General features: G+C 44.9%; 1 protein-coding gene across 3 annotated transcripts in view; it reads right to left on the bottom strand.

Moving 5' to 3' along the window:
* LOC144726665 (uncharacterized) overlaps positions 1 to 22,808 on the bottom strand; it is an 84,715-nt gene that overhangs the window by 39,103 nt on the left and 22,804 nt on the right. For 2 of the 3 annotated variants that reach the window (XM_078605424.1, XM_078605426.1), the window contains exons 5-12: positions 21,089 to 21,184; positions 18,053 to 18,115; positions 17,249 to 17,374; positions 16,880 to 16,939; positions 14,785 to 14,907; positions 12,710 to 12,858; positions 10,425 to 10,635; positions 6,152 to 6,228 (exon numbers count right to left, since the gene is read on the bottom strand). In XM_078605424.1, coding sequence (XP_078461550.1) covers positions 6,152 to 6,228; positions 10,425 to 10,635; positions 12,710 to 12,858; positions 14,785 to 14,907; positions 16,880 to 16,939; positions 17,249 to 17,374; positions 18,053 to 18,115; positions 21,089 to 21,184 — 905 coding nt within the window. Of the gene's footprint in view, positions 1 to 6,151; positions 6,229 to 10,424; positions 10,636 to 12,709; positions 12,859 to 14,784; positions 14,908 to 16,879; positions 16,940 to 17,248; positions 17,375 to 18,052; positions 18,116 to 21,088; positions 21,246 to 22,808 lie in introns of all 3 variants that reach the window. The other variant, XM_078605425.1, reaches the window with a different exon arrangement.

The following is a 22,808-nucleotide window of genomic DNA, read 5'->3' as shown; positions in this document are numbered from 1 at the left end:
TACTGACGTCGGAAAAAGCCCATGAAATAGAGCCTAGCGGCTTTTTGGGCCCTTCTTGCTGAATTGAACAAAATCCAAATCTGCTGGCAAGGCGGTCACGGGACAGACCCAGGTGCCATGGGCTTACGGATTGAGATGATTGGCAGAGACACCACCTGTGCTCCCCACTTTGCCAAGAACACTCCTGCGGAAATAACTACTTGCCTGCCACACGTGTGCACGCAAAGAGTAATAAGGTGGATTTATTTGTTGCTGTTCGATATCTCATGCATCTTTTATGACAAGGAATTAATTGTTTTAAATGCTTGTGTTATATACTTTATATGGTTCTCTCCCTGCGAATTACATCCACGGAATGCCAAAACAAGAACATCTTGAACAATTAATGTTTGATTGGACAACATTAATGTTTTGAAAGCCAATACGCGGCACGTGCAGCATCTGAAATAATACATCGTTCCATTAATTGAGAATAATCTGTGTTTTGGGCTGGAGTTGCAGTGAATTTGGGTGTACTGGTATGTCGATTTTGGCCTGGTAACTGGGGCCATTAACATAATACAAAATTATATAAACACATGTCATATTGCTGTTGAAATAAAGTCATATTTTTTTGCTTCAATTTGCATTATTTAGATGCCTTTTAAAATGTACTCGTCAACATTTAATTAAAACTCGTTGGCAAATTTTCACTGCAGGGTTATTTTATGATTTGCAACCACTAATATTGAACGAATCGATTTTGGAAAACGCCCCTCTTCCCCCTTGCAAAAGAGACTCAATGACTCAATAGCCTCTCACCCAGATTAAATGCAGGGACTGACTGATTGTTATTGATAAGCATGACAGATGCAGGCATGTACGTATGAATTATGTGCTTGATATGGGAAATAGGTCTGACAGCCTATACATCTAAGAAGAATATTATCTTATATCTGCATATATTTACGTGCGTTTATTTACTGTACTGTACATGCGAGGCCCTTCTGTCAATCCACTGCTGGATGTTGCATATATAGTGTGTGCACAGGCACACTACCCATAGACAACCCATGTGGGTTGTGGGGGTTATAGGAGTGTACTTCAACACGCTGGGCTGTGCGTATTAGTGAAGTGGGGGAAGCATAGACGAGGAAGCATAGAAGTACAGTACAACAATACGTGTTTATGCATGATGGACACCCGTAACTACAGTATCTCTAAATCAGCTCAAGCCTTCCGTAAAACACGTTACTTATGTGTGACCACCACCACTACGAACCGCTCCCCTCTTCCCCGCCCCCCAGTGATAACCAGAAGTTGCTCCTCTGTGCAGCACACATCTGCCCGCTCCTTCCTTCTCCCTCCTTATCTTCATTCCCCTCCCAACTCCTCATCATCTACGACATCTAGGCCCGGTCATTCCTTCTCCCCCTCCACTTCCTGCACCGGCGCTCAGTCTATCTTCCTACTGTTCATCTTGAGCCGTGTCCCCCTCTCCGTCTGTCTTGACTGCCCTTCCCGTGGTGTGTGCCTTGAGTAATAGGCTTCATCTAAGCATTATCCAGGCTCAAAACCTGCTCAGCTTGCTGGGTGCCGAAGTGACGCCTGGTATACAGGAAGTCGTGGGTTCGATCCCGACCCTGACGTCTGAATATTTGGAGTTCACATGTTCTCCCAGCGGACGCGTGGATTTTTCTCCGGCTCCTCCGGTTTTTCCCTCCACATTTAGAAAGCATGCTTTCAGAGCATATGGCTGCTATAAAGTTCCACATGACAAGACACTTTGTTGAGCTATCATGTGTGGCCAAATCGCTTTTGAAAAATAACTATATGGCTCAGTGTGCCTTACCTGGTAAAATGAAGAGTTTCATAGTTTATAGATTGGGCGCATCCAAAAGACATCCCTTGTATACATCTAAACATACTAATTATACACACATACAGCAAAGGTGCCTGTGCACACTATATATGCAACAAATGTAATGACTAACCCATCCTTCACGATTCATCAAATTGTCACGAATAAAATTTACGATTTTCTTTTGCCATTTGATATCGCATTGTCTTCGGTTGCAAACATTAACACATATCATAATTAATTCATCATAAAACATAATAAAATAATTCTCACGACGTTTCGGCCACAACGCAAGCAGCCGTCCTCAGGTGAAGAACAGGTCTGTCGGAAAGACAGCGTCTGAATGAGAACAGGTCTGTCGGAAAGACAGTGTCTGAATGTCTTTCCGACAGACCTGTTCTTCACCTGAGGACGGCTTCTTGCGTTGTGGCCGAAACGTCGTGAGAATTATTTTATTATGTTTTATTTTTATTATTTTATTATTTCCCTTCTACGTGACTTTACCGAAAGAACCAAGAAGATGAATCCCTGCAGTTACGAAAGCTTTAAATCGAAATTTAATTCATCATAATTTAGAATCCCTTTGCCAATTCACTGCCAGATGAAGACCTCCCCAAGCTGTATCGGTCTTGGCGGGTTGTTTGACCATACTTCATTACGCTGCTGAGCACGGGCTGGTGAAGGGGAGACCCCGGGACAGCAATGGAACTTGGGTCATCAGCCTCATACCGCAGTGTGCAAACCAACTCAAAAATTTACAGAAATCAGAAATAATCAAGAAATAGATATACAACTGCAAACATGTACTGTGAGTATTAGAATCAATTTTAATCAATAAATCATTGCATGCCTATTCTTTGGGTCTTTCGGTCAAGTCACAGAGATAGGTTCAAAGACTACGACGTTTCGATCGCAACACAAGCGGTCATCTATTTTTTTTCCCCGAAGACGACCGCTTGTGTTGCGATCGAAACGTCGTAGCCTTTGAACCTATCTACGTGACTTTACCGAAAGACCCAAATAAATCTTAATTCCTGCAGTCGCGAAAGCTTTAAGTCAAGATACATATATATAAGGCTCGCAATGAGCCGCAGCAACCGTTGTCATGGAAACACACGACGGGGGGGGGGTAGGGGGTGGGGCTATAAATAGCCCCGTCGTTGCGGTTGCTGACAAACGGCAGCGCCACGGAAACGGCCAACGGAGGAGACGGAGGAGACGCGGTTCGTTGGGCCGGCCGGGACGAAGGAGAAGGGGGGGGCCCAGCAGGCGAAGAGACCACTTTGACCGAATTCAGTCGAATCAATCGATGGGGACTCTTGCCATGCAATACAATCTGGATTTATGTAGCGTGTAAATGACTGAGGCAACAACGCCGGTAGAGGACAGACGAAGATTTGCATGTTGCTCTTGAGCCACATTGAGAAATGAGAGGAGAGGAAGCGGTGTCTAACCGCGGCCACAACACGCTACGGTACACGGACAACAGCGAGCCATAGGCAGAGAAGATGAGCGGGTGTCAGAGCACTCCTTGAACAGGGGCAGCGAGGAGCGACTGCGACTTATTAGATCATGGATAGCTGTAGATTCTCTATTCATACTGTAACTGGTAGAGCCACCTGAGTTACAAGTTCTGAGTTGAAATCCAGTTAGGTGAATCACTCAGTCCATTGCAATTGCGTTTTAAGGGGCAATAAAATGAATACCACTTTCTGTACATGGACTAAAATGGTAAAAGTAATGTATTGCTCAATCAGTCATTGAGACGGTGCTCATCTCCTGTTTACTGCTTCGAGGCAGTGGTGGAAAGTCCACATATCGATGACGGGAACAAGTCTATTAATGGGACAACCGCTGTTGACTCCCCCACAAATTGATTCTAATTGTATCAACCCCACAGGGATGATGAGCCCCCAGTGGACCTACAGCCAGGATTTCAACTCACAACCTTTCGACTGCAAGCCGCAGACTTTACCGCTTCGTCACCTGGCCAGATTGCCAACGGTGGCTGTCTTATGCAGACAGAAAAATATGGAATTTCCACTGCTAGATGAGGACTGCTAGTGAAGGTGAGCGCCCAAGACTCACTTGAGCGGGGAGACACTTCAATATGTATATGGGCGCAGCCCTTTTTCAATCCACTGCTGCACGAGGGCTCACCATGCCGTGCGTGGCATCAAGGTTATTTGACCATACTTCACCATGCTGCTTAGTGTGGGTTTTCATTTGTATAAAGAGACAAATTTTTCACACAAAGGCTGACCTAGAAAACAAGATTGTTAGTCTGAATGGGCAGTGGCGCAGTGGTTAGCACGCTGTGCTACGAACCCAACCACCCGAGTTCAATTCCCGGTCATGGCCGCCAACACTAGTGACGATTATCTGAACCGGTCCTGGGCTTCGAATGAGTGTTCGGCAGGGTGTACACATTAGTACTGGGGAGACAAAGGTGGCCGGGTGTGGTGCTGGCCACCCACCCCCTTCGTAGGTGCTCGCTTACAGCACTTTCCCCAAGAGTCTGTGGGTGATTTTTTTCTTTATCTCACCATCTGGAAAGAGGTTAACAACTAACAAAATAACTGAGCATTTTAATGATAATATTTTGTGAGCAACCTGTTGGGTCGCTAAGCTGGCAGAATTGCCAGGACAGAAAGTGGGTGTATTTGTGAACCCATCTGTGCCGATCTTTTGAGCATCATCCTGTAGTACACATGTGGGTTTATGGAGACACTCAGCCTTTGACAGAAAGGCTGACCTAGAAAGGGAGATTTTTTAAAATATTGCCAATGGACTCTTGGGTTTTAGATAAAGGTTTCTCTGTCTGCCAAGAAGATATCAAGGGATGACTAACGGAGCACGCATTACACGGTGATGTGATTAAAAGTTCGTGATTCGGGTGTCACAATTCCATTGATGGATAAATCCACTGATGTCTCACAGCGACTCGTTTGTATTGTACGTGTCATGTGTCCCATCTTATTTGTTCTGTCAGCCTATAAGAATGAACAGCCCTTTATCAATCCACGACTGGATGAAGGCCTACCCATGTTGTGTCAGACATGGCGTTTGTTTGACTGTACTTCATTGCGGGTTGGTAGAGAGTCAGGCACACGCTTTATCTATCACTGACCACTGATGTTCGTCGTAGCCGGGAATTGAACTCGGGTAACTGAGCTGATAGTGCAGAGTGCTAACCACATCACCATTGCTGCACACCTGCATCAAAGCATCTTTCCATATCATGAATCACAAGTCATTGATTCTTGCACACGCAGATCGATGAATGTATCAAGCGCATAGGAGTCATAAATAACTGACTGAATGACAGAGCCAATGAATGGTTACATTCATTCAGTTTTGGCGCAGTGTCTAATCCACTGCTGGATTAAGGCCTCGCAACAATGTGCGAGCCTTGGGGGGAAACTGAATATACTTCAACATGATGTTCAGTGTGGGTGGTGAAAGGAAGTGGTGGCCAGGAGCGATAACCACTCAACAGTAAACTAAAATACTTAACTTTTAGTATCAACACCGTTGTCAGCTGTGGTGGGGAATTGAACTCAGGCTTACCAAGTCTATAGCGTGGCGCGCTAACTACTATGCCACCGCCGCTTAAACTTCCTCCGTCCCATTAAGACATGATTACAAACAACCCTGAAGCTAGACAAAAACGTATGCTCTAAGTCAGTCAATTATATTCAACACCAGGCCAACCATTTCAGGCGCAACACCTTAGCTTAACCACAAGATTGCGCTGTGAGTTTGGAATAAGCAGATCCATTACCACTGAGCTCTGCAGGGAGTGTTCATAACTAGGGCAAGTCATCACATCACTTACACTGCTCGCCGTCTCCCCCTGCAGGATGCGAATCACTCCTAGATTCCAGGGGTCGACAACCTGTGGTCCAGAGACGCATGCGGCTCTTTTAAGGACTGCTTCGTGCCGTTATTTATTGCGGACCACCGTCTCGTAATCACATGCATTGCAGCTCTTGAAATATTGAGGTTGTTTTACAGAATGAGAAAAAAATAGCTCTTCCTGTTATTTTGGTTTACCGACCTGTCCTTGAGGCACCAGTTGCCCGTTGTAGTAGCGTAGCGTCACAGGCAGGCACAGGTGCAATAAATGCAAGGCAGCCCCTTATCTATTTCCACTATTAGTAGCCTGACGTGCCCTCTTAGGCACCAGCTGATGAACTCTAATCTATCAACACATGGGGTGATTACAGCACTGGCGTGTGGTCTTGTGCACGGGGTTATGGGTGTGCGTGTGGTCTTGCGCACGGGGTTAAGTGTGCGTGTTTGGCGTACCTGTGTACGTCTGAAATGGCATCCAGGGCTTTGATTGCTGAGAAGTCTGTGAGCCCACCAGGGAGAAGTGGACTCTCCTGTTGGACATAACGAAAACAAAAAAAACCGAACCGCACGTCAGGATATACGATCTGCTTACGTGCGGTAAAGTAAAAAGAGACATGTTTAATATTTCACGACACGTTTGTGTTAAGGTCGATGGAAACGCTGCTAATGCCGTGCTTCTTTGTTTAATTTTTCATTTTGCTTCCCGAGAGATTTTACAAAAACAACTGAGAACTAAACCGCCGTCAATTATAACAAGCAACGTTGCCAGAGTTAGCCGAAACTCATTCACAGCCTTGACGAATCAGACGCTGCCAACACAAACGCACGACGGAGAGTCTAAAGCAGTGGTTCTCAACTTTGTTCGGGGACAAAGGACTCTGTGTATGGACAATGTCAAAATCTCATGCACCGCCATTCCCACCACTTTGGTGAACAGTGGGAGTAGTCCTGTATTCGTTTGTTCCAGGACAGGTTATTCTAACATAAAGCAGAAGGAGGACTCCTTAACGAGAGATTCACTCTGCAACTTGTGTATGTCTGTAAGTGATGTATAATTTATTTACAACCACACCACTGGTTTAATTCAGAACAGCAATGAGTGTGAGCACGTGGACTACTTCAGCCTGCATAAATAAACAAGCTGAAAAGCCAGAACATTCAAGTGATCCTTTGTTTCATTCGGAGAACGAATGCAAGATAACTGTCCTAGTCAAGAAGAGTTAAAAACAATAGCCTTCTAGAAAGTATTTAATCAAAACTAGTTTGGTAAATATCACGTAAAAATGATAATATCCAATCTCGACATCTGTATTAGCGAGCTGTGTTGTTCGTTGCATAGCGATTGGCTTCGGGGATTTGTAGTCTTCATGACAGAATGTGAAGTGTCCTCAGACGAACGGGTTGGCCTTATATTTCCAGGACATATGAATGCAGCAATCCATTGGCACCGTTAACAAAAACTCACAACCCTTGTCATTAATACTGGATTATAACCACATAAAAAAAGAGTAGGTTTCAGTTTCTGTCAGAGCAGAGTTAGAAGGCAAAAAAAATTGGCTTGTAGTTTGACACTACACCTTAAGAGTGTGTGGTGCCGCGTTGGCGAGATGTTAACTACCTCACCTGGTATACAGGTCTTGAGGTTCGATCCTGACCCTGGCGCCTATAATATTTGGAGTTTGCGTGTACTCCCCGTGGTCACGTGGATTTTTATCTGGTTCCCCTCCACATTTAGAATTAACATGCGTTTACAGTAATTGGCTGCTATTAATTTCCACACTATAGGCCACTTTGTTGCGCCATTATTAGTGGGCAGGTCGCTTCTGAAAAAGAGCTATAGAGCTCAGTGGACCTTACCTGGCTAAAACAAAACGAGGTCATAAAATAGGGAAATATTAAGATAGTTGACCCATGATCAATTGTAATTGACATTAAAGTAAGTTTTCTATGAGTAGGCACTGATTATAACCACGAGGTCCCTAATTCTACTCTGCTCTCCCCCCATTGTGTGGAGCTCCCTTCCTGCCAGCCATCTCACGCTGTCGACTCCATTCCCCTGTTCAATCACAGGCTCAACAAACTTCCTTTTTTCAACGGTTTTACTTAACTTGACACCTGTGTCGTGCTCAAATCTTGCCATCTACATTACGTCCACTTCCCGTTGTCCAATCAATCCCTAATTTTGCACACGTACTGCGATCCGGTGACAATGCATGCCTCTATTAAAATCGGCATCAAATAATCAATTAATTGCATACTTTCATGCAATTGAAAAAAAATTCATGGACGGCTTATTCATTATATATTTTTGTTTAGGTGAAAAACGCCGCGGTCCCTAAACCGTGGAATCAGCTTGCACAAAAAGCAGGCGCCGCCTGTCTTTTGTCATCAAGATGTGGTCCACTTCTCGTTGTCCAATCGAGTTATTTACTTTTTGAACCTATGTATATTACTTTACCGAAAGACCCAAATAATATAAAGAGATCCTCGCAGCAGTAAGCTGTGACTGAGAGAGCTAAAATTAGAAAGAGACACCCTGAAGAAAATATTCCCCCTGTAGTACCTGATAAGTGCAGCCAAGATGCTTGCAGCGATGGAAAAATAAATATTTGTGGGCGATTTAAAAGCCTTATGTGGCCGCGGTCAGTTGCGCAACAAAGCAGTGGAACGTTTCAGGTCCATGTACTGCCCACCCCGGCTCTATTAGTACACATATGATTTGCATTGCGCTTATCCCATTGGCCTCTCTCTCTCTCTCAGGCCAAGAATGACGCTTGCAGCCCCATAGTGGGTGCGCGAAGGACTATGCAGTTGAGGACCCACGCATTAAAAGTGCAAGGCATGCAAAAGAGGACAAAGCAGGTGCCACTCCCCGACTGAAGCAGCAGGCACAGGGAGGTTCACATTGGCCCACTGCCCCCAAGCCAAAATATAGGGGGCAGCAGAAGCTCAAGTCAGCCGGGAAGGGGGGGGGGCAAAGAGAAGGCATTTAATTCCGTAAAACGAATTACTTGAAGTGCTCCGAGCACCAGATTATTAGGCGAGTATGCAAATCACAGCTGCTTCTTATTCATTGCAGAGTAAAAAGGGGTTATCTACTCGTGATAATACTAATTGTGAGATCCCAGAACCTCTGCACGACCAGTTCAATGCTCTGACAAAGAGAACAAGTATGAGCTCCCCCACAAGCCACCGGTCCAGCACTTTTCCGATTGTAGCTCCCCACAAGCCACTTGCACTGGGTGAAGGTGTAGCCAATGCAGCCAATGAAAGCCGAACAAAGCTAAACAAGCCACTCATCAGATAACTACTTCAGTCAGCTTTCTGTGGCACTGGCAAACTGGAAATACCGGCTGGGGCCTGCCACGAGAAACATTCACAGCTCATTCAAATTGTCACTAGCAGTGTATAATACATATTACATCAGGATGGGAAGGCAGCTGGGGCAACATTTTTCTTTCTTCAAAGAATGTCAATCGACAGATAAGATGGTTATAGTGACTGCTTGGCAGGCCAGTATTGTAGGCGTTTGCCCGCAAAGCATGCAGCTGGGTTGCTCCTATGTTTTGGTTATATTTCTAATGTCATTTATTTATCCATGATAAGCTGCACCGAGTCTCTCTATCCTCTATTTTAAAAGAGGGTCCCCTGCTACAACAACTCACGGCCATAAATTGCTTTTATTTCTATATTATAAACAGCTATAAAAAATATCATATTCTTTTCTCTTACTGTAGTATAGAATTGTCTATGTTTTTGTGTATGTGATGGAGCTTTGGGTGGCAGATTTGAGCCAGAAAGGCATCACTTGTTTAAGCAAAAACATTTAAATTGACTCGACGTGACTACGTACGAGGAGATAACAATCGCATGCCTGCGTAAGACGATTTGTGCACACAATTGCCAGTCGATTGTCTCCTGGTAGCATAGCAGCACAGTCTATGCCGAGCGTGTTAACCCATCTCCATAATTCACTGCGGGGCATCCGCTCGTTAAGCAGAGAATGCTTCTCTGAACCAGAAAAAAAGTTTGCGTGTTCCTCAATGTGTTTTGAAAAAACTATAAACTTTTTAAAAATTGTACCAGGTAAGGCCCACTGAGCTATATAGCTCTTCTTCAGAAGCGACCTGACCACAAACGATAGCTCAAAGAAGTGGCTTTTCTTGTGGAAATGTAAAGCTGCCAAATATTCTAAACGTAAATGTTGATTTTACATGTGGAGGTAAAAACTGTAGGACCCAGAGAAAAATCCAAACAACCATGGGGAGAACATGCAAACTCCAAATATACAGGTGTCAGGGTCGGGATAAAACCCACTATCTCCTGCATACCAAGCGAGGTAGTTAGCATCTCGCCACCATGGGGTTTTGACTCGTGGACAGCTGTGTGGTCTAGACCAGCGTTTCTCAACTGCAATCCACACGACAATGCGGTCCACCTTGTCGTAATGACCAATTATTTCTATACATATGTACTCGAAACACTGCACGCGCAATGATTGGTAATCATATAAAGTCGTAGCCTCCCCTCTACCCTCCAGCAACGATTCGTGGCAACTCCGTAAGCTGGGGTTGGGTGAGGGAGCAGGAACCCCTCGCTTGAGAACCGTACGCGGCCTGCAAAATTATAGATTTTATACGTCAAGGCGAGCAGCGGCGGTTGCGGCACAGCCGTTTGAAGACCCCGCATGGGTTTCGAGCGTTGGTTGATTTCACGCGCAGCGCACCGTTCGCGACGGTCTCCGCTCGGCGGTGGCGGAGGTGGTGACGGCCGTGGCTGCGGTGGCGGCTGTCGTGGCTGTGGCTTGGTCCGGCGGCGGGGGCGGTGTCCCGGTGGTGAGGCTGGCTCGCCTGCCAATCTTCTCCTGCACAAGATGCATGGCCATGCCGAACTGATCCCTCGTCAGCTTGCCGCACTGCCGTGTGTCGCTCAGCGCCCTGCACGTGCACGCGTGAACATGTCAGGCCTGTTAACGATGCTCCATTACATTTAACCCTTTCCTGTACGTGTACGTCATTGAAATGGAACTGCAAGAAAAGATAAAATAACTTTCTCGGTATACCGAGGCTCCCACAAGTCCATGCGAAAGGACGTGTGGCACAGTGTGGCGCCAGCCATCGTAGAGTGCAACGGTCGTATTGTTAAAAGTTCTCTGTGGTGAGTTCAATGTCTTTAAAAACAATGGCGCTATGCCACTCTAAGTAAAATGAACGCTGAATCGCTTACGCGTTCTGAGATTCAGCAGTGAACGGGATCCACCCTCAAATATGCAGATGTCTCAGAACGGGAAAGGGTTAATGACAATTACACTTATACTGGGTACGCCCAGAATTGTACTTATGTATGTAGAATTTATTTCGCACCGTATGTAGCTAACCGTGCTAATCAGAGGTGCGGAGGAAGGACAACAAACTAAAAAAAAATCAGTTCTGAAGAAATTAAGTTTTCAATCTAGACTATTTAATAAAACGTCTCACGGCGCAAAACTCGGGGACTCACGCGTGCACTCATGGAACCGCGAAATGTATTTAATCCGATTGTATGCCAGTGTTACGTAGAGCAAAAAGTGAACAAACAGAAATGGTCAAAATCAGATGGGAAAAACACGAGAAATAATATAACTCGCACGGTAAATGTGGCACGCACGGGATGGAATTGTTGAACTGAAACTCACCGTCTGAGAAAGGAGTTCAAACAAACATAGCTGGGTGGGGAGGGGTCACAAAACCTACTTGCTGTACTGCCGGTATTGGCCACATAACCACCGAACAGGTTGGGAGTCTCATAGCACAAGATGTTCTGTGTGTAATCCACCAACCCCAACATTAGTACTGTACTACACACTACATTACAGCCCATCATCCCTTTAGGGTCGATAAAACTAGCACCGATTTTGGGGGAAGTCAACAGTGGTTGCTGGAGTATCACGCAGCGAATTGCTCTTGCCATCACAATGTGAAAATATCCACCAGTGGGGCTCAGTGCCACCAATGGCGAGAAGCACCGTCGTCCTACACTCAAATGAGCAGGGGAACAAAAACTAAAAACGAATATATTTGAACCACCTCCAAAGCGGGAAGCACTACAACAACCTGCCATGCCATGTCATTAAGGGGAACCTCGAATTTGATAGGGGGTTCGAAATTACAAAGAACTGCGCAAGGAAAACAAATCGCACGTGCTCATACACGTACACATCAGGCACATGCACCTACACCTGCAAGCCCCTATTATAGCACACGCACACACACAAGTGCCGATTCGCGAAATAGCTAACACCCAAAAATTCAAAACACTCTCGTGTAATTATTAACGCTTTCCATTAACGAAGGTTGAAGGTCAGCTGTGTCCTATATTTCTGTTTATCTATCCATCTGGCCGTTGGGGAGAGCCAGATAGCTCTTGTAAAGATGACGCAATATAAATTAAACTCAAGTGTAAAATTTGGTTGCGATTAGGGACTCGACCTTACGTAAAACCAGCCCAATTTATCAAAGGGTTGTCTAGAACTTGGCAATTAAACACCCAACGCTAAAAGGATAAGCCTTATCAACCACGGTGATGACGTCACACACCATGGCGCTCGCCTCCGCTCTTACATCATGAGGCGTGATGTCATCTCGCGACGTCACGCACTGCGTGACGCCGTCTCATTATGCAAATCGGAAGGCGCTGTTATTGTTGTTAATTAAATACTAATTAAATCCATTCAAACACAAGGCCGTGTCGGAAAGCACAACAGAATCCCTGCATGAAACGTCACTTTTCTTTTATATTTTATTACCAACATCGCTCAAAAGCCATTGGTATCTGGAGTTGGTATTTGTGAATGATCCCATTTAGAGGCTTTGTGATTTTCATTAAAAATGCAAAGCATCCTCGTGACAGACAAACGGACCCCGAGGGCGGACTGACGTAACACGTCCCAGGACACAAAAACGAGTGGGATTACGTCCGGCTTGCCCGCACATCACAAACACGCGGCGCGTTGGAAGGACACAGCCCACTGACCAGATCTGAGCGAGGACGGCGGGAGAGAGGCCGGTCTTCATAAACACCTCCTTGACCTCCAGGCCCGTGACCTGGCCGTCCCCGTCCTTGTCCAGTTTTGTGAACATTTCGTCATACTTGAGTCTCTCCGCCGCGCTCACCGCTTGGCTCTGCCACAGAGGCCGAACGGGAATGAATAAATTACGAGAGATGCCTCATGCATGTTTAAACAAACGCATTCATTAGGTGTGTAACGATTGCCCCCCTCCACCCCAAACACTCTTACCAACACAATTAATGAGTGCAATTTTCGGTTGCAGCCCATACTGTTTCATTTGTACTGCCTTATGTACGTTCAACTTCTTTCGCATCGTACGTGGCCAACCATGCTAATTGGAAGTGCGGGGGAAGGACAACAAACCAAACACAAAAAGCAGTTCTAAAGAAATTAGTTTTCAATCTAGATGATTTAAAAGTGCATTGCTCCAGTAATTTCCTAATATCGGAAGGAAAAACGTTCCAGACAGCCGCAGAAGTGCATCTGAAAGCACAGGATGTGTCGACTTTCTTTGTTCGATGGCTTGCCAAAAGCCGCTGCGAGGATGACCGGAGTTTGCGTAATGGTTAATGCTGTTTTATTTGTTTTATCTCCTCTGTACTGCCGAGATTTTTGCCTTCCTCATTTGAACTGTCCGTTTCATCCACACTGTCGCATTTATGCTGTCTGCGATTAGTTCTGTCTAGTCTGTACCATCCGCCTTGTCTGTCTTAACCCGTCTGCAGTGCCTCGCACAGTAGGGGGAACAGGTGGTGCATCAGCCAGTCATCTCAGTCAGTCGACCCGTGGCACGTGGGTCTGCCCCGTGACCTCCTGCCAGCGGGCGTTCGACACTTCACGTGGCCTCAAGGTGCACATGGCCTTGCACAAGCGTCGTGGTGACGTCACTGCCACTTAGTGGCGAATGGCGGTTGTTGTTGTTGTTGCACTGTCTCGTCTACCATCTGCCTTGTTTGTACCAGCCGTAAGCCTATCGAAAAAAGTTGATTTCAAATGTTCAATAATCAAAAACCGATCTGTTCTTAAGCACACGATTCGATGAATGAGATACGAGCGTAAGCACTGCTTTTAATTGACAAATCAAATAGTCTTGGCGTGTTTTGTATTTGATCTCATCTTGCTCTGCTCCTTCGTAATGCGCCTGGGTTGCGCTGTGCTTGGAGAGTGCTGAACAATTCGATGTACATGAGTTCAAATCCAGGTCATCATCAATGGTGGCTGAGTTGCACCTTGCAAAAGAAAGCTTCCGAGTTGCTCAATGGGCCTTTACACGGGAAATAGACGTCCGATTCTGATCATCTCATCCGAGTGACCATACAGAGAGTCACTTTCTGGGATCGAAACGGTAGTTGTTCGAAGAGATGCTGGTCCATACCACAGACATGTCAAACTTGCAGCACTGGCTCATTAAATTAAGAAAAGTAACTTCCATTCATCAAGGAAAGCCTCAATGAGTCTCAATAGTATATCAACATTGGGAATGTTTGGCCACTAGCTTATTAAAGACATAAAATTATATGAAACTGGACTTGATGAAAGCTATTTCCGCAAATATTTAAACACGCCCAGGATTTGAGAAGTCACGGAGGGCAGTTTTCAAGTGAAACAGCTTTTAGTCAAAGCCTATGTTTACATTAAAGGGTTCACAGGTAAATACGTCACAATGACAAGACAACATATTTCAGCGGCCAAGTGCAGAATCCGTTTTGAGTAAATGACATGTTAAAAGTCGTCACTGCTGACAGTCTGGGGCTGCGGTCGTCCTTGTCAAATAGTTGCTTAGCTCAATGGGGCCTCACCAGCTGAAATAACGCCGAGTGTGAGTCTATGAATCTCTATGTAACTCTATGAATATCTGTGTCACTCCACGAGTCTCTATGTTGCAATGTCCCGTAACTACCGCTGCTGCCGATGGCCTGGGGGTGTGTTCGTCCGTGTAAAAGAGCTGCTAAGGTCAACAGCGCCTCACCGGCTGATATAATACAGCTTCAAAAAGAGTGGTGAATGCAAACGCCAGTGAGCAGGCATTCACCTGTACCTTTGGCAGAGCGAAAGCGGACGACACGAGACCCGGTTTCCTCTTGGCCGGAGGGATGAGCTTGATGGGCAGAGCGAGTGGAACGGGTTCCTTTTCTAAGGCCCGGTACACGAGGTACATTGCCTGCAACCGTAAAGCGTAACCCCCATCAGTTCAACACGTAGAAGTTCGCGACCGATTAGCAAAAAAAGTGTTTTTTGGGTTAGATCGCATAAATATAAATGTGTCGTTAAACCCACAACCACAGCCAATTAGTAAGTTTGTCACGTAAACAAAACTGGCCAATTAGTTACTAGTTCGGCACACCGGGTGTGTTGGAGAGTAAAGCCACAACATTTAAAATTCGAGTACGACGTTTTGCCACAACGCCATCAATGAAATCCACCAAATCAGAGCATCGCACTTCTCTCAAGGTGCAGAACAGGAAGGAGACCTTCATTGGCGGAGGATGAATGGGACCCGCAGTGGTGAGACTATAACTACACCTCCCTGTGGTCACGTGTATTTTTCTCCAGGTCCTTCGTTTTTCCGCTCCACGTTTAGAAACATGCATTTAGATTATTTGGCTGCTATAAATTTCCACATGATGATAAACCACTTCGTTGAGCTACCATTTGTGGCCAGGTCGCTTATGAAAAAGAGCTGTATAACTCAGTGGGCCTTACCTGATAAAATAATAGTTTAATCGATAGTGACACTACATGATCGCTGGGCGGATTATCCAACTTGTGGATTAACTGTGTGCACCTTTTAAAGTTGAGTCGGTGAGACACAGTGTGCCCACGCAATCGCAAACACGTTGGCAAGAAATCATACTAAAAAACAATCAAAACTAGTGATAAAATAATAAAACATAGTCGGCACATTCTACGTCTCAACCCCCATTCAAAACAGGCAGGGAATTAATCAGTTTTATAACCTAAATTACGTAAACATGTTTTTCATTCCATTGGAACCTCCTTTGCCAGTAGCAAAATATGATAATTGTTTTTTTACCCTTTTATCTGGCAACAAAACTGACACATTTTTTTTGACGCCTTTTGGTGTCATCTGGTCCAACACCATGTGAGACTAGGCTCTAAGAAAAGCTGTTTCGGGTGTGGACAAATCAATTTCAAGGACAGTGCATACATTATCAGAGTTGTTTTGTTTGCATTCCGACCGCAGGTATTGTGGTCAATGCAAACATGACTCCTTGTAAAAAAGGGTGTCAGTTTTGTTGCCAGATCAAAGGGTAAAAAAACAATTACCACATTTTTCATTGTCCATGTGTTTTGTTATATTTGGGGCAACCTCCCACCCCCCCTTACCATGGATAATTTTGAATATTAAGTAGACAGTTAGTTAAGCAATGTACTTGTCAAAGGCAACTGCAGAATGTTGACCATGTGGCTCAATTCTCTAGGGTCCACGCTGCCCACCAGGTTATCTATGCTGGGGCTGCTGATAGGCGGAGGAGGAGGTGGCCAAGGGAATGGCCACAGGTCTTCTGGCTGCAGAGGATTGACAGCTGCTGTCGAGTGAGGGTTGGCCACAGGGAACTGTAACCCGCAACGACCGCTTGAGTTGGCGCGGGAGGGTGGCTGCTGCTACACGCCGTCTAGACATTTAAAACTGTAAGCATCTCGCCGTGCATTTTGCAACGCAACGTCAAGGCAGTGTTGCAAAAATGAAATACTGCGGAGGCCACACGCGGATTGAATCAGAACCTTTATTTATCTGGAGGTATCTGATGAGCTATGAAGCTCTTTGTCACAGATGTCAAGTAGCGGCGGGTCAGAAAGTTACAACAACAAACAATACAAAAAGAAACATAGGATTGCAAAGTATAGTAAAGGTAAGCAAATCACTAAAAATTATTAATAAAATATAAGTTCAAATTGCATTAGTACATCAATCCTCCAGCTTGGGCAAGGCAGCAAATATTGTGGAAAGTGTTAGGGAATCAACACGCGAGCATTATTGTTCTTCCTTGGCACAGAGATATTCACTGCACTGCGGTAAGAGCAAAGAAATTCTCAACCAAATGTGGACCGTGCAGAACATATTCGATGGGGGGGGGGGGTGGGGAAATATGCTTTACACAAAAACTCACCACGGAAAACTCATCCCTGTCAAGGAAACCATCTCTGTCGATGTCGCTCAGATCCCACACCTGCGGAAACAAACCCCCGCATCAGCGAATCTGTGACGCGACGCGTGGGTGGCGATGAGAGAGTTTTGCAAATAAAAATTCAGTCGGTGTTGTATTGCAAAACTGCCGCGTTTGGAATAGGTGAGTTAGGACGCGCTCTGGGTTTGCAATCCTTAGTGTCGCTGATTAGAATTCATCTCCAGATACGGCAGGTAAAGCAATAAAGCAAGTTTGTAAATCCCTCCCCGCCCCCCTTCGGGATACAACCCTTGACCTCCTGTATACCAGGCAAAGGAAGTTATCTCGCCACCACGGTGCCCTAAAACGCACCCGGCCCAACGTCTCCACGGGAAGTTTTGAGTTGAGCAGCACAGGTTTGACCTTCTCTCCTGACAGGAGACCATTCTGGGGCTTCAGGCTGTCGTAGATGCTGTCAAACTTGGCCTTCTCTTCTGGCTGCGATGTGCGGTGGGAGAAGAAGAAAACAGAAGTGATCGTTTGAAGACTGCGTTTTAATTTCTTGCATCGTAAATATATAATCGTTAGTCGGTCGGTCAGCCGTTTTGATAAAATCACAGACATGAGCCGTCTTCTTTTGCAAGGCACTCCAAGGAGATGTGTACATTGTAGTCAACTCTATGTCCTGTATTTAATAAGGTGAATTTCTATTGAAGTAGGTGACCACTCTCCAAAGACAGACATTAATAACTAGTTACACCGAGTTATTTTAATCACCATAGTTATTTGAAAAAAAGTCAGTGATTTGGAAATTGCTTATTCCTATGGTAGGAGAGGGCCTAATCATGACAACCACTGGTGACTTCCCTACAAATTGAGTACTAATTTATCAATGCTGGAGAGATGATGGGACAATGAGTCAACCCCCAACCAGAGTTTAAACTAGCAACCTTCTGATTGCCAGCCGTTCGCTCTCCCACCGAGTCAGCTGGCCGGTTTATAATAGACACATATGTCAGCCTACCACTGAATCACCAGGATAAGGACTATTCTATGAGCCCTCGTAGCTTTACATTGCAGGTTTCAATGAGTGCAGTATGCATGCTGAACTTATTTCACACCGTACATAACCAACCGTACTAATCTGAGGTGGGGGTAAAGTAATGTCAAGCAAACCTTGACAGCCCAGGGGATGTCGGGGCCTTGAGGAGGAGCTATCATCGCTGGGCTATCGAGCTCCTGCAAGACGCAGAAACACACACACACGCGCACACATACACATGGAACACAGCACACGGTGGAAGCCAAGCCCCAAACAGGAAAGGTGTCAGTTTTGTTGCCAGATAGAAGGGTAAAAAACCAATTATCAGGAATTCCTTGTTTAACGCGCTAGATGCGTTCCTTAAAAGTGCCACATTGAGCAAAGAATTACTACTACTGAATTACATTTGCACTATGAAATTAGCCTGCAGTCATTCCATGGCAGGACAAAGAGCTGAGATGAGGGTATGCCGCCACTGCGTACTGTATCGTTCTGCATACTGTATAATTTTGCGTACTGTATCACTCCGCTCAGCCGCGCAGCTCAAGAGAGTTTGTGGTCGAACGCTCAGAAACCGCGTTGTAACGGTGTGCGTTCTGCATTATAACGGTGTGCGTTCCACTTTGTGCGAAGTGTTCCTAAATGGAGGAACCGTGTTAAAGCAAAAACGCATTATGTGAACACCATGAGTTAAGCGAGGGTTTACCGTACTTGCCAAACATGCCGAATTACAGCGGCAAGCTGTCGATTTTTTTTACCCTTTTACTAGATGTATATCATCCGTTTACAAAGACATTTATAATGTATGAAATGTTTAAAAAAAAAACATTTTGCATGCAATTTTCACTTTTAAAATCGGTATGGTGTAACATGGTTTGAATAATCTGCAGACTTGTGCTTAACTCAAAAGTACGAGTCAGTAGATCTAACCCTGTCTTTAAAAAAGTTCCACTGGAAGCACAGAGTTAAAGGGGCCAGGAGACTTTTCAAAATATATCCTTTGTCTGATAACTTATATTTTTTTGCAAATATACCTTGCACTTGTGCTTACTTGTATCACCTGACAACCGGTCAATATAATATATTTGTTGTTCACAACAAATGAAGATGAAAAGGTGGTCGGATAGCTCCAGGGGTCTCATAATGCCCGCATCGGAATACTGAGCTGACGTTGCTGAAGATGAGAATTGATTGGTTCACAACACTCAGCGATTCAATGAAATTGCCAGTATTTAGAGGATGATCCTATACAAGTGTACATTTTTGAAACTGATTTTAGCTCTCTCATTGGGATTTCTCTCATCTTTGTTTACTCACACAATTAAAAATATGTATCGTTGTGCTTAAGAATCGACTTTAAAAAACTGAAAGGACAATTTGTATTTTACCAGGTAAGGCCCACTGAGCTACATAGCTAATTTTCAAAAGCGACCTGGTCACAAACGATAGCTGAATGAAGTGGCTTATCTCATGGAAATGTATAGCAGCCAAACACTCTAAAAACGCATGTTTCTATATGTGGAGAGAAAAACCGGAGTACACGGAGAAAAATCCACATAACCACTGTGAAAACATGCAAACTCCAAATATACAGGTGCCAGGGTTGGTATCGAACCAACGACCTCCTGTATACCCATTAAGGTAGTTAAAATCTCACTATTGTGGCACCCCAGATAATGAATAGATGCATCGTTATTACATACTTAGCCAGTAACCTGAGTTCAACTGCAGGTTTGAGACACCCTTTAACTGGTTTCTCATGAGTAGTGAGTATTTAGCGGCAGTCATCAATGACTGGATGTAGCAGAATAAGGTGTATGAAATATGGTATTTCGCTTTAGGCAACATCCACCCAAAAGCTATTTTCTTTTCATTTACAGGCATGTTCCAAGGCTTAGTGTCCTAATATTATCCCTTTGAGCATCCTCCAGCCGATCATATCTTGATTAGAAATTAACTCTCCCATAGTAAAAGTAATCAATTACGCTACAGATTATCGGTCAGATTACCCGGCTGATCCTTTCCTTGCGTGCCACTGAACGGGAGGCGATCAGTGGCGCATGATGACGTCTACGGTCTAAGCGGCTGTATCGTGCTGGACGTGGCTTTTAGGGAATTTCCCACTTTGAAGAGGATGGAATTGGGGGCCTGCTGAAGGGGACCTGAGTAATTAACCACAAAGAGTGGCTGTTAATTTTTAATCGATTATTCTGCTAATCTTCCCAGCTCTAAACTTAATGACAGTTGTTACGTGAAGATATTATTTGGATGATGCTGCATTTGAAGTGGTGCACGTGCGCGAATATCAAAACAAACTGAACACATTGGTAACTAACACTGTCGGAAAAAGGAAGATACTAATGGTGGCATTTTGGTTAAATGCCCTTAATCTTCATACAAAGAGAGACCACTCAACTTCCACGGCCTCTCGGTGTGCCGTGAAGGAGAACTGATGCCTGAAACGTCGCCTATATTATACGTTTACTTTGTAACACCACATGGCATTATTGACAAATGAGTCGAGCTACTTTAGACAGGAGATTCACAATCATGATTGGAGTAAAAGCCAGTCCTGCTTTCAGTAGAGATGTGTCAAAACTTTACTGGCAATATTATTATTTTACTTCTTTCATTGTTACAAACACTGAACAATAACAGGGAGGCAGCCAAGCGAACATATGTGAGTCCATTATGTAATTGAGTAAAATGTAAGAATACTACACGCAGACAAGAATATTTAAACCACATGTCCAACAAAAGCAAAGCCAGTTTTACAACAACAGAAACTCACTCAGAGAAAACATGTTCTTAACAATTTTCGGAACAGTTTTGGAAACTGAATAAAGTTTTTTTTTTTAAACACACACAAATTCCACATCAATCAGGCATTAAGCAACCGACAATTTTTTTTACCAACATTTATTTTTAACAGCATTTTTCAGAACTGGTTAACCATGCGCAGTGGCGTGTTCCAAACCACACTTAGCGCCCATGCAGCAAAGCGACCGTACAAACGAACGAGCAAAACAATCTAAGGGCCGGAAACGTTGCAGTTTTCCACGGCCGCTCTGCTCTCAAACGACAATGCTCGTCTTAGGTGGTCAGAGACGCGATGGCAAAAGACAGGAGGTGGGTGAGAGATGGGATGGCGAAAGCTTTGCGAGACTTACAAACTTGGGGACGGGCACGGGGAAGTCGAGGCTGCTCAGGGAGACATTGAGAGCGTTCTGCGCACACGCCACCAGCCTCAGCGCCACGTAAAAGCCCTGTGGGGCAAGGCGTAGTCGAGAGAGAGCATGCGCGTGCCTGAGTGCGTCAATACCGTCGCTGCGCAGTCAACGAGCGAGAAAACAACACACGAGCAAGTGAGCATTGGTTCCAGGTTTTACTGTACTTATTATTCATCGAAAGCCAAAGAGGGTCGCTGCGCAAGGGAAAACATGATGGTGTGCATCGATCTCCACTGGCGGCTCCGACAGCCACTGGTGGGATGTTGACACTCCCAAGGCAGCGGAGAGTCTATCGATAACGCAACGCTGCCGACTTCCCACAGGGTGGTTACATATTTTAGAGACGTGGAGAGTTATGGGACAGGTTGACAACGCCTGACCAGGAACTAATCTCAAAACCTTCCTCTTGCTTGCGAGTCAAGCGATCTCCCATGATGCCAAATGTTCAACATTTATTTTGCTCAAAGTCTCACCCACATCGAAGGTTTATATGGGTCATTGATAATCACCTTGGATTCTAGAACAAGTCAACAAGCACTGGCCAGGACTTGAATTCGCACATTTTGAACTGTGAGTTAAACGCTCTCGCAGCACCACAACCTGGCTGGATAATATTGAATTATATTATTATGATGATTTGCTCTCTAAACGCAGGAAGACCACTATTAGTCTTAAGCCAATTCAACATTGTTCCTCAGCTATTCGATTTATATGTAGTCAGCTAGAAACCTACTTGTTGTACTCACGACGAGTTACCCGATTGCTTTTAAAGGTGGGCGATTCGCGCAACTTACATCTCCGTGTGATCCACTAACCCTGAGCTATGGCCTGACTATAAAAAAAAAACATCAAGATCATCAGCCATGATCTATCCACTGCTGGATGAAGGCATCCCCACGTCATCACCATCAATCATCAATACTGGACATCTTTAAAAGAGAGCTTTATAGCACATTGGATTCCTCCAGTCAAAATAAATATTCTGATTCTGAATCACGGTGATGTGACGCAACAATCCATCTAGCGCTTGTGCATAAGATGATCTCATCGATCCGTCTCTTCAGTTGATGTCCACTCTGGAATTACCCCTCATTTGGCCACCACTTCATCGTAAGTCTCGACCACCGGTCATCAACCATTCGAGTGACGTGTGTTGCCCATGCCCCTTTTGTTCAAGTCAGTGCCGTAATACCCCCGGTTTACGTCGGGGGGATGTGTTCTTGAAAGGTGCGACGACGAATATCGAAATGACGTCAATCGAAGCGATTTACAGGGTAGGTGGTGGAGGCGAAGGCTGAGAGGCGACGGAAAATGAAAAAGGACGGACGATGTTGTCAGCGACGTGAGTGTAGGGTTGAGGCAATGCAAATCAGGTAGTGGTGGTAATATAGTGACGACGTATTTGTGAAACGATGTGAAAGGGGGAAATGTAAATTGGGGTATTACTGCGAATCCAATGCGTGCACATTTCTATCTACGCTTCCTTGCGTGCCCTTTTCAATTCTGATCCATTTTCCTTTGTCAGTGTCCATGTTTCTGATCCGTAGGTAATAGTTTGAAATTAAACTTGAGCAACGATTTAAAACACCTCACCACTGTATATTGACTCAGGTGGCATGATAATCCATGTGCAGTCCACCAAGCCCACCCTTATAGCACT

The sequence above is a fragment of the Lampetra planeri genome, chromosome 24 (assembly GCF_965212315.1).
Source record: "Lampetra planeri chromosome 24, kcLamPlan1.2.h2, whole genome shotgun sequence".
Lineage (NCBI taxonomy): Eukaryota > Metazoa > Chordata > Hyperoartia > Petromyzontiformes > Petromyzontidae > Lampetra > Lampetra planeri.
This window is presented reverse-complemented; position numbering and strand designations above follow the sequence as displayed.